This window comes from Lingula anatina, chromosome 6, assembly GCF_051362555.1.
Source record: "Lingula anatina isolate TDL-2025a chromosome 6, LinAna3.0, whole genome shotgun sequence".
Taxonomy (NCBI): Eukaryota; Metazoa; Brachiopoda; class Lingulata; order Lingulida; family Lingulidae; genus Lingula; species Lingula anatina.
Genome location: NC_141772.1, coordinates 24555108 through 24567597, shown reverse-complemented (window position 1 = coordinate 24567597; position 12490 = coordinate 24555108). Strand labels below are relative to the sequence as shown.

The window sequence follows — 12490 nt, the reverse complement described above, 5'->3', positions numbered from 1 at the left end:
CCAAAAGTTTAAAAATAGTAAAACCTTTGCAAATGAGCTTGTTTGTGGGCAGTATTTTATCTGCTCATTTCATGAAATATGTCAATCTGTCTGCCCTTCTCATACAGTAAGTTTAACAGTCAACTTTTTGGAAAAAAAAAATACTTGAAAGATGATTGAAAATTTTATTAAAGCTGCTCAAAATGAGTACAAGAAGAATTTATTTTCTTCTTAGGATTACAGATAAATCTACCTTAAAACACGTAAAACAGATTATCAAAATTTTTATCTGTGATAATCCAATCAAACTATGTTATCAAATCCTTATTCTACATTTTGACTAACAGACATAATTTACAAATCAATACACCATATGCAAAGTTGAGTATTTTACATGCTTCTTCTTCTGAAGCAGTTCTACATTCCAACTCAGTCTACAGTAAGATATTAAATCAACTCCTGAAATTTTTAACAAACTGCGGAAATCGGTCATATTTCCCTTTAGCATTTAATGTTTTTAAAACATCTCCCTAGTAATGGACTATTTGGAGAAATGGACTATTTGAAGAAACAAGCTTTTATTACAGCATCCTCTGTCACTGCTACAGATGCTTCAGATCATTTTCCATTCCGTATACTTTACTCTTCAACTGCTTCAGTTCATCCATCAGTTTCTTGGATCTGCCCGCCGTCCGCCGGACATTCCTCAGAATGACCAAGTCCAGATCATCTGGTCGCTGCTCCTCTAGACCCTCACCAAGACCAACAGTTACCTAGAAATATTGGTAATTTATAAAATATTCCTCAGAATGACCAAGTCCAGATCATCTGGCCGTTGCTCCTCTAGACCCTCACCAAGACCAACAGTTACCTAGAAATATTGGTAATTTATAAAATATTCCTCAGAATGACCAAGTCCAGATCATCTGGCCGTTGTTCCTCTAGACCCTCACCAAGACCAACAGTTACCTAGAAATATTGGTAATTTATAAAATATTCCTCAGAATGACCAAGTCCAGATCATCTGGCCGTTGCTCCTCTAGACCCTCACCAAGACCAACAGTTACCTAGAAATATTGGTAATTTATAAAATATTCCTCAGAATGACCAAGTCCAGATCATCTGGCCGTTGCTCCTCTAGACCCTCACCAAGACCAACAGTTACCTAGAAATATTGGTAATTTATAAAATATTCCTCAGAATGACCAAGTCCAGATCATCTGGCCGTTGCTCCTCTAGACCCTCACCAAGACCAACAGTTACCTAGAAATATTGGTAATTTATAAAATATTCCTCAGAATGACCAAGTCCATATCATCTGGCCGTTGCTCCTCTAGACCCTCACCAAGACCAACAGTTACCTAGAAATATTGGTAATTTATAAAATATTCCTCAGAATGACCAAGTCCAGATCATCTGGCCGTTGCTCCTCTAGACCCTCACCAAGACCAACAGTTACCTCGAAATATTGGTAATTTATAAAATATTCCTCAGAATGACCAAGTCCAGATCATCTGGCCGTTGCTCCTCTAGACCCTCACCAAGACCAACAGTTACCTAGAAATATTGGTAATTTATAAAATATTCCTCAGAATGACCAAGTCTAGATCATCTGGCCGTTGCTCCTCTAGACCCTCACCAAGACCAACAGTTACCTAGAAATATTGGTAATTTATAAAATATTCCAAGATAATCTGTATTGAATTGTATTTATGTATTAAAATTGCAGAAATATATTACACTTAGCCCACAACTGTAGGAAAAATAGACAACTTCTTGTTAAATATCCAGAATTAGACTCAAAAGCTTTGGTCTTAAAACATTTGCATCAGTCTCTAAAGCTCTCGTCAAAAAATGCTCTCTTTGAGAATTCTCAAGGCTGATAACCCTAACATCATATCAAAGTGAGTTAATTACTTAGAGTAATATCATATCAAAGTGAGTTAATTACTTAGAGTAATATCATACCAAAGTGAGTTAATTACTTAGAGTAATATCATACCAAAGTGAGTAACTGGACCAACCTCCTGTGATCTCACCTTGTACAGTTGTTTTTCCATCTCTTTCAGTTTGGCTCTGAGCATTTTGATATCATTCTTAAACCCTTCTACCTCCAGATTTCTCCTCTTCTCCAGCTCCTGATACCTGGCATTCATCAGCTGTAGTCTGCGGCTCATCTTGTCTGTCCTCTCCTACAGTGAACAAAGAAAACTATATTAATAGTTATACTCCAGCTCCCAATACCTGGCATTCATCAGCTGTAGTCTACGGCTCATCTTGTCTGTCCTCTCCTACAGTGAACAAAGAAAACTATATCAATAGTCATACTCCAGCTCCTGATACCTGGCATTCATCAGTGAATGAAGCTCATTTTTTATTATCGCCCCTTCAATGTGTAAAGAACTTTAGCAGGTGTGTTTTTTAACCTTGTTATTCAAATAGTTTTTGAAATCATTCTAAAGAACTATATTCTGTCAAACATTTGAAGCTCAGTTTTTATTTGCATTCAAATAGTATTTTAATCTATGTCACTATGAAGCCACAATACTACTTGTCCTACTAAAATCAAAACATCAGTGCCTTTTTAATCGTTAAATATTTTTTCTTTTTGAATGCCAATTTATAAAGGTTCAGTTAACAAGCAATATGAATATTTCTGTAAATAATAAACCAAATTTAATGTTATGCCCTCGTATGACAACTAACCTTAAATATATCTTTGCTGACATCTCCTTCCTCTCGTATCCTTGCTCTCTCGTCCTCTAGCTGTATCACCTGCTCCCTGTACATATCTGACATCTTCACTGCCTGCTCCAAGTCATACTGCAATGCCTGGTAAGGTACAAGACAAAACATTTTAAAAGTTATTATATAAGATAACTATATTAATAAAGTCTTCACTGCCTGCTCCAAGTTAATGTATCAAGACAATGTATTTCACAAGTAAGCAGATAATCACATATATCAGGTTTGATACTGGTTTTATTAACAGTTCACAAACAACATCAACAACAACAATGAAAGTATCAGTTGGTTTCTTAACATATGATATAATGTAATGTCTGCATGCTATGTTTACTAGATTCCTGATCATATCCCAGCCCATGTACCTCCACCTCCACCTCTCTCTTCTGTTTGGCATCCAAAGCCTCATCCGAGACATTGAGCACTTTGTCCCTGCTGATGTTCAGCTGCTGTTTGCAGACATCAAGCTCTCTAAGAAACTGGTCCTTCTCTGCCATCCAGCGGCGTTCATTGGCTCTGCCTTCATAACGGAGTTCTAGAAAGTCTTTTGTGCTGTCATACAGTAAATCTTGGGTTTTTGTTAATCTGAAAAAAAAATATCAAGAAAAAATAAGAAAAATAAATAATTTTAGGACGTAAAGATATGACCATAATAGCTTCTCTCTCTCTCTCTCTCTCTCTCTCTCTCTCTCTCTCTCTCTCTCTCTCTCAGGCATAAACTCACTTTTCCAGCAAAGTCTGTATTTTATCATGATCTCTCTGTCTCCTGGCCTCATATTCTTCTATCTTCACTCTCCTGTCCTCCAGAAGACCGTCCACATGGTCTTTAGCCAGTCGTGTCTGCTCCTCTAGCTGCGCCTGCAGAGCTTCCACCTGAGAGAAGACACTTCATCAATGCATTCAGAGGGTTTATTTCATTGTTCTCAAGAGATGGGGTCTGGTCACCGAATAGTATAAAGGAAACCTGATGTGATTCAGGACCCATGGGGAGAGATAGGCAGGCAACCAATTTTTGTTGTAGGCCAATAATATTACTTATTATTCATAAAACAGACTGGGCATACTAGTTTTTCTATAATCTCAGATCCCAAACTGTTTGCTGACTGTAGTGTCAGTGACCTCACCTGTAGTGTCAGTGACCTCACCTGTAGTGTCAGTGACCTCACCTGTAGTGTTAATGATCTCACCTGTAGTGTCAATGTCTGGTTGTCACTGTTGTACCTGTCCTGGTCTGAGGGAGAAGCATTCTGGTCCACCACACCTAACACTTTTCTCTTTCCTTGAAAAGAATGACATTATTTTTTTGGAAAAAAATACCAAAAATGTGAGGAAAGTAAGACTCAGTTTTATTTCTACACACAACTGTAAATAGCCTTGTTTGCCAAAAAGTTTGCCAGTCTGATCTGGTAATGCTATTCAATTTTTCTTTTATACATGACAATCAAATCATTTACTATTCTTCTATCTCTAAAATATGTGACTGACTTTTTAAAGCTGTTTGGTACAATATTAGAAAAAGAACTTCTATATTTCTGTTGAAATTACAAAGCTAAGCTGACCAAACTGTCCAACAAGTAAAGATGATGTTTGGCATTTCATAGATGTTAAACTGGCTTATCATCTTATGCCAAAATCACAAGTTACCTTTGTGCTGCCTTGAGGTAGACTCCCCCCTTGCCTGAGATGGCACCCCTCTGGCCTGAGATGACACCCTGTGAGGCTGTCTCTGTGGAATGATAGGCTTGGCTGGAGGCTCCTTGAAGAAGTAAGACACCTCTCCCTCACTGACTCCACTGACTGCCAGCAGCTGGTGGATCTTCTTCCTGTCATCTAACTCACGGATCTGAAATCACAAACAGGCCTTTGTTTACTACACTGGTGTCATCAAAGACTGACAGCATCTGATATCACAAACACGACTATATGTACAATACTGGAGTCATCAAAGACTGTCAGCATCTGATATCACAAACACGACTATATGTACAATACTGGAGTCATCAAAGACTGACAGCATCTGATATCACAAACACGACTATATGTACAATACTGGAGTCATCAAAGACTGACAGCATCTGATATCACAAACACGACTATATGTACAATACTGGAGTCATCAAAGACTCACAGCATCTGATATCACAAACACGACTATATGTACAATACTGGAGTCATCAAAGACTCACAGCATCTGATATCACAAACACGACTATATGTACAATACTGGAGTCATCAAAGACTCACAGCATCTGATATCACAAATAGGACTTTGTTTAAAATACTGGAATCATAATAAACTGATGGCAGAGCACTATTTTACTGTAAACAGTGACTCATGTTTATCATATCATTACTTTCAGAAAACAGCTCATTTCTGGGACAACAATAAAGCATCCTTTGGGCTGAACTTTTAGCACGATAGCAAATATTTTCTTATTTAAAAACTGAAACAGAGAATTGTGCAACACAAGCACTGTACAAGCCTTATTTAACAAAACCTGTGGATTTTACTTGCTGCTGTCACTGAATTCTATTACAAGTTAATCCTCTCTGTACCTTCAGTCTGTCATTCTCTGCATACAATCTCAGTACATGTTCCCTCTCTTGAAACAGATAAACTTGCATGTCACTCAATGCCTTCTGTAACTCTGCTATTTCTTCTTCTCTCTGACGTAGTTCCCACTGTAGTTTATGCTAGATTGAGGAAAAAAACATGCAGCTGAAATAATTTTATAAGTATAGTAAAATGCAAAACAATGAACTAGGGTAGGGTAAATCTCAAAAATGTCTATAACAGGTGTCTAAGCACATTCTCTCTCAGATAAGCTGGGCACCATGGGAGGCAGTTAAGACTGGACAAGGACCCATCATGGCATGAAGGGTGGGGGGGTTAAAACATCCATGCCCACAACCCAAGCCTGGACAGAGACAGGAGGGGGGGGGGGCAGACACCAGTTGTCACACATATGGGACAGCATTATTACTGAGACACTAGTTAATAGTGTTCAGTCTTAAAGTAAGATGGCTCATTCATTCTGTACATTCCACTAAAATTATGTATAACGGGGATTAAATATGATAAACAAATACATGGTAATGAAATACATATGAAAGGGAAAGAACCAACATATCTTAGAGTGGAATACTTCAACAAATGAGAGTGAATTGGGTTCATCAGGCTGATGATGAAGAAGATCACATATGAGAAGCGTCAGGCACAGGTTACACTGAGAGAACAAGTGAATATGATCCACACGTGGAACATCAAGAAAAGCAGCAACTTTCTTCTCATCATGATTTACAGGAAGTCCAACCCAAGCAAGTTTCCAAAAATATGCCGGAAGTATTTATGCCGACCAAACTGCCTAAGTGTCCAAGAAACAGCTAACATCTTTTGATAGGCTTATTGGATGGTTATGCACTGTTGACTGCAAACCTTAGCTGAATGCCAATTCCCGGCCACCCCATTATCGATATTATATTTATCACATCATGAGAATATCTATGTCGTACATTTCTGAGGTCAACTGACCTTCTGTGACCTTGACTTTGACCTTTGCCTACTCTCTTGTGACCTTGAATGTTACTATGATCATAAGAAGGCGAGAAGAGCGCAAGTGCAAGTGACTACTGCTAAGCAACCAAGCCCATCCTTTCAAAAATGCCAAGGTCAAACAAGCCTTAATAACGGCAATATTGGACAAAGAGATATGCTTGTTACTGACAACTAACAAGAATAGGGCATTACATTTCTCAAGGAGAACAATTAATTCCACCTTATGATCAGTGGGTGACAGCATCTACTGACTGATAAGTCTGATGACCTCCAACAGATTTGCCTAAAGCTAGTGGTGAGAAAATTTCTAGCTTATGCTTAATACTCTGAAGTATCGAATAAAAGTACTGATGGAATAAAAGTACTGGGTGGAAAAAATCTCAAAATTTAATAAAAGTACTGATGGAATAAAAGTACTGGGTGGAAAAAATCTCGAAATTTAATAAAAGTACTGGATGGAATAAAAGTACTGCCCAGAAAAAACCTTCACACCACTCCCCCCCCCCCAAAAAAAAAAAAAAAAAGAAATATATAAATAAAAATAAAGAAGAAGAGAAAGAAAAAAGCTAGCTATTTATCATTGTAAAAAATAAAATTCACCAGGTAAAATTCACTCAGTATGGTAATTTATCTTAAAAACGGGATATCTAATTTATTTTCAAAAAAAATATTTGCCATGAGTTAAATTTCATAATCGTCAGGGTCCGAAGACCCAGATATGTCGCACCTAAGCCGCCTCCGACAGCCATACGGAGACGTTATTCAGAGTAAATTTATTCTCAGATATAAGGTTCGTTTTGCATACCTGCAAACTCCTAAGGGTTTATCTTACATAGAAATGTGATTTAACATCGTTTAAATCATAAATCGGCATGAAATAATTGACATTTGAAAACAGACGCAACTTCTTTGCTGCACTTGAAAAGACCTCCTTAGCTATAAATATGATCCTATCACCTTGCGACATTGCATCATTCGATTGATATACATGAGTAGTTGTCACTGTTGAAGGGAAAGCACGTCTATTTATAGGAACTGAAATCAGATGAGGCAGGTATTGTTGTGTTCAGAGAGCGACTTTTGCTTGACCTACTTCCCAGTGCTCTATGTCGAACAGTAGCTGCATCGGTATTTCTTCTCATTAGACTTCAATTTAAGAAAATAAAAAAAACTTGACTTGTGTAATTTCCCACCGGTACGATAGGTATTTAATAAACATACCGAGTGGAAGATTTTTGAAAAATTAATAAGCGTACTGGGTGAAAATGGAGCGTACCGGCGGGAAGAAATTTGAAAAATTAATTAACGTACCGGTACGTTTATTTGATACTTCAGAGTAACCTTGCTATCATGTTATCCAACTACTAATGAACCTTTTCGCTTGACAACAATAAATAATGAATTAAAATAACAATGATAAAAGCAATGATGGATCAACTGTCAATTAACAGTACTTCATTGAATTTCTTTTTTCGAACGCTTTCACCAAATACTTTTTCAGTTCCTTTGTATGCTTTGCCATAATAAGTTGCCATCTATGTTCATCATATTATTAGGTATGGTATACAGGTGTATCTACTGATTGAAGGGTCTGTAGCCACCCATAAAATGGTTACTACACAAGTGAGAGGCCTTGGAAATCTTTCACATGTTGAATTTCTCGCTATAAGTCTTTCACATAATCAAACCCACTGCTTGCTTCTCCAGATCATTTTTGTTTGCTTGGGAAATGACACAAAAAATAACTTCCACTTGTCCTATGTGGCCGGTCAACGTGCCTAGACTCACTGTTGTATGTGCCATTAACACAATGCTTATTTACCATTCAGTTATTATCAAAGGTGTGAATAAAATGATAAATAATTACAGGCAACGCCTTGGGAAGGCAGCATGCATAATCGAGGGGATAACTAAAAATAATCTTGTCACACAACTGTATTACACTGCATACTTCAAGCATTTTGTTAAAAATATGCAGCTAATCATATTTGCAAAACAAGATATATGTGAGGAATCTTTCACCAAAAGTCACTTAAATATAAATGTAATGGCCATTAAACTGGACAGATTTCTTTCACAGCAGTAATAATAGCCGCCAGTATGCTCATATTTTTACATGTATGATCTGAGCTAAAGAGAAGCACAGTAGGACTATTTCACCAGCCTCCACACAATTCTATGGTGAGAACAGAGTCAGGAAATTTATGTATTTCTTTTTCTTTATTTTATATTTTTTCTGCTGGATGCAGCACCAGGACATAAATATTAGGAAAATTGGACCGTGACTTCTTTGTTGACTGAGTGATCCAATACCCAAGGTTTCACAACTACTTAAATACCAAAGAGACAGTCAGATATGGCAAAGGCATTGGCAGCAGCTTTCACAGATAATCTCTTAGCGTGCAATATCTGTCTAGAGGAGTATGAGGACCCCTGTGTGCTACCTTGCAACCACACATTTTGCTATAGTTGTATATCTAGCCATGCCCAAATATCTCTCACTCCAAACCAGACATTTCTATGCCCTAAATGCCAGGAGGACATCCAGCTTCCAGATGGTGGCCTTACCCAACTGAAGAAGAACTTTGATTTTAGCAAGGCCAATGACATCAATACCCAGCAACAAGAGAGACAGGCATTAGAAGAGGAACAGACCAATGTAGCAGCAGTGGCACAGGGCACTGTACAGAAGAACATCAGTTGTGAGAAACATCCTAATAATGAATTAAAATTTTACTGTGACGATGATGATATTGTTATATGTGGTGAGTGTATAGCAACAGGGCATGGTGGACATCGTATTTCATCAGTTGATAAAGCTGCAAAAAGCAACAGAGATAAAATTAAGTCACAACCTCCATTAGCTGAACAGGGAACAAATCCAAAATCAGCAGCACATTCCGTTTTCTTAGAGAAGGCAGAATGTGTGCACTCTTTCAGTGCTAAGCTGAAAGATACTAGAGGAATAAGTACAAATGGATTGGCCATACATGAGGAACAAGTGTTTGTTTTGGATTGCGCAAATAGCAGAACAAAAATGTTCACACATACTGGAGTGTTCAAGTTTGACATTCCACTCAGCAGACCATTTGATTTAGCTATGTCACAGACTGGTCACCTGTATATAACATCACAGAGTGACAGCTGTGTCCAAGTGTACTCCACCAGAGGTCAGCAGGTGTCAACCATGGGTCAGAGTCATCTAGGGAGGCCATATGGTATTACACTGAACAAACAAGGTCATGTGATGGTTTGTGACATGAGACAAAAATCCATCTTCACATTCCATGATGCCAGTGATAAGCTCCTGAACACCATTCCACTCAGTATGTGTACAGACCCATGGTACATCACAGTGAACAGTGTGAATGATAACATTGTGATATCAGACGCAGGCAGTCACTGTGTGTATGTGTTGTCACCTACTGGTGATCAGCTATACCAGTATGGCACACAAGGCAGAGGTGATGGTCAGCTGTGGGGACCACGTGGAGTTTGCACAGACAGACACGGTCACATTTTCATTGCTGACTGTAATAACGACAGGATAGTGGCACTGAGTCCACAGGGGCAGTTTATCAGATACATTGTCAATAAGAAAGCTGGATTGCAGCGTCCCATGGCATTAGCCATCAACCCTGCTGGTCAGCTGGTGGTAGCAGAAGATGGGGGCAAAGTTAACACATTCCAGTACATAACTACTGATCACACTGAACACTGATGAATAGATGAATTTATGTGTTAAATTTTCATGTGTTTCTAAGCCAAATTAAAACTGGACATGATAAAAAAGGCCATCCAGTCAGCAAATTGGTGTCCAAGCTTTCTGGGGAACAACATTCATATATATAATTTGTATTTAAACCTACCCTAATTTAACTAATATTTATTCATAATTGTATTCTATATCTAAAATATTGTGAGACAAAAGAGGCAATTATCATATTCCCAGAATTTTTTTTCTTAAAAAAAAAAAAAAAAAAAAAAAAAAAGCTTTCATCTATTCTAAATAATGGATTCTTATAAATCGTATTAGGAGCTCCCCACTCTTCCCCAACACCACCGCCATAACACACATTATCAATGCAACAACCTGCTATGGAATCATTTATAACATATATATATATATATATATATATATATATATATATATATATATATATATATATATATATATATATATTTACTCCTTTCTGGGTAGAAGATATTTTCTTGCTTCACTGATCATACAGCAATATATGCTTCACTATATCAAAAGTGAAGAAGTGAACAAGTGAAGGAGGGAGGAAGTGTGGGAGTCAGGGAGGAAGCATATCAGAGATTTTTACTTACCTGTTCCATATACGTCATTCTGTATTGGTCTAGCTTTCTGTTCATCATTTCATGCTCATCATCATATTCTGCTATCTTCTTCCTGTAGTATTCTAACAGCTCTCTGGATGGCCTCACATAGCCTGGTAGGAAAAGAACAAGAACCAGTGCATCACATGTTGCTGACTTCAGATGTATAGGTGTGATGAAGGTTAAACATGTGCTTGAAAAAGTTCCCTTAACTAAATCCCACAGAAAAAATGATTGCTGCCAACACAACAACAGTAATTGCTCAATCTTTTCAATGGGGGGACATTAGGAATTTTTACAAAAACTGTATTTTCAAGTCATAATTCCTTTAAATTAGAACATTTCCACCAAGTGGTAGCATCAAAATTAAAAAGCAAGGTAATCTATAGTTTTATTCTATGCATAAAAAGCACCACAATGCTATATAGAAATAATTTTTTGTGATTTTAAAATAATGTACCTGAAATTTTGATATTTTTTGCCCATTGAAAAGACTGAGTAATTCCTTTACTTCAAATAAGTTCTATTTATGGTCAATCTATCCTTTTTTTTTTTACTATGACCAAATCAATTACATATTGTCCAATGAAAAATAAGTGAAGTGGAATATCTGGTATATTTGTTCATCAACACAGAGACAAGAAAAACAACTGTTTATTAACTAAGCCTCTCATTGACATCAGGAATTGGTGGGTCCTCCTCTTCATCATTCATGTCCATATTGTCAAGGTTAGATGTCCGACTTGCCACACTGGTCCTCAATGTGGAGTCAGGAGACAGGCGGGACCTCCTTGATAATGGTGTCACAGGCTGTCTGAAAGTAAAATACAAAGTTGTTTTAAAATTAAAGTGTTGTATAATAAAATATAAGTGGTTTTTTCCCCGAATTCATTAAATGATTTCTCATGTTGAAATAAAGATACTGGAGATTCAAGCAATTTGTTGAATTAATGATTAAATACCTTTAACTGCTTATTCCTTTCCTGAACCAAATTACTGGTTAATTTTGTCTACATTTTAATAAATATTTCCATTACTACCTCCCCATCTTAACCCAAATATATGCAATGGTTTTCAAGACTTCAAGCGTTCATATATTTGGCCTTAAAAGTATTTTAACAAATTTAAATTGACAAATATTTCCCTACATCTCTTTTCCACTATATCCGTACCCTGACATACTGCTCATTAGAACAGAAAACACTTTGGCCATCATTAGAATAATCTATTTTCCCCCAAGGTATGATTTTTTCAAACTGCAATTTAAATACTGAAAATACATAACTAGGGCTATTTGTCTATGGGGACGGTTATATCGTCTAAAAGATATTCTAATTAGAATGAAGCTAAATTTGCAGGCTTATGAACTACTATAAAAAGTCTTCTTTAGTAAGTCTACGATGAAAATTACTCCAAACTCTACTGTAGATTACCTTCTCCCGGAAGTTGCCATTTTCGAAACAAGCGCCTTTTGGCAACAAATGAAGGTCTGAGATATTATTGGACAAATCTATGTAATAAATTTGAAGTTATTCGAATCAATCACCCTGCTCAATATTTATTTCAATCTTTTTTCAGATAATAAGTCGCTTTAACATAATATTTGTTTTTTTGGCCAATATATAATTGAAATTTAAATCCCACATTTATCGAACCATGTTAGCGCTTTTATTTACTCCCATCTTTAACGCTGAAGGACTACGTTTTATATCAATGCGCCGATTATAAACAATATTAAAATTTACGACACAAATAATGAATACGCTATTGTAACGTTTCTCTTATGTATTTTACATATCTTCCAATCATTAAAATTAATACACGAGCCATTTATTGAAAAATAAAGTGTTTCCTGTTGTTAGTTTTTAT

General features: G+C 36.8%; 2 protein-coding genes across 7 annotated transcripts; one reads left to right on the top strand and one right to left on the bottom strand.

Moving 5' to 3' along the window:
• Positions 1-150: 150 nt before the first annotated feature.
• On the bottom strand, positions 151-12165 carry LOC106154316 (coiled-coil domain-containing protein 77). Of its 6 annotated transcripts, none has more exons than XM_087015775.1 (12): positions 12055-12164; positions 11284-11435; positions 10613-10734; positions 5281-5418; positions 4369-4567; positions 3849-4003; positions 3449-3597; positions 3090-3309; positions 2686-2811; positions 2224-2270; positions 2019-2124; positions 151-752 (listed from the first exon to the last, which is right to left on the bottom strand). In XM_087015775.1, the coding sequence occupies exons 1-12, from the start codon at positions 12072-12074 to the stop codon at positions 582-584; spliced, it is 1605 nt and encodes a 534-aa protein (XP_086871901.1). In that variant the 5' UTR covers positions 12075-12164; the 3' UTR covers positions 151-581. The 6 variants fall into 6 exon arrangements, with proteins under 6 accessions (XP_086871901.1, XP_086871900.1, XP_086871902.1 ...); XM_087015779.1 differs by lacking the exon at positions 151-752 and adding an exon at positions 1484-1634 and having other exon boundaries at positions 12055-12165; XM_087015774.1 differs by lacking the exon at positions 2224-2270 and having other exon boundaries at positions 2019-2171; positions 12055-12162.
• Positions 8637-10266, top strand: LOC112042305 (uncharacterized). The gene has a single exon (XM_087015082.1). It carries the CDS (start codon positions 8637-8639, stop codon positions 9999-10001), a length of 1365 nt encoding a protein of 454 aa, XP_086871208.1. The 3' UTR covers positions 10002-10266.
• Positions 12166-12490: the final 325 nt, after the last annotated feature.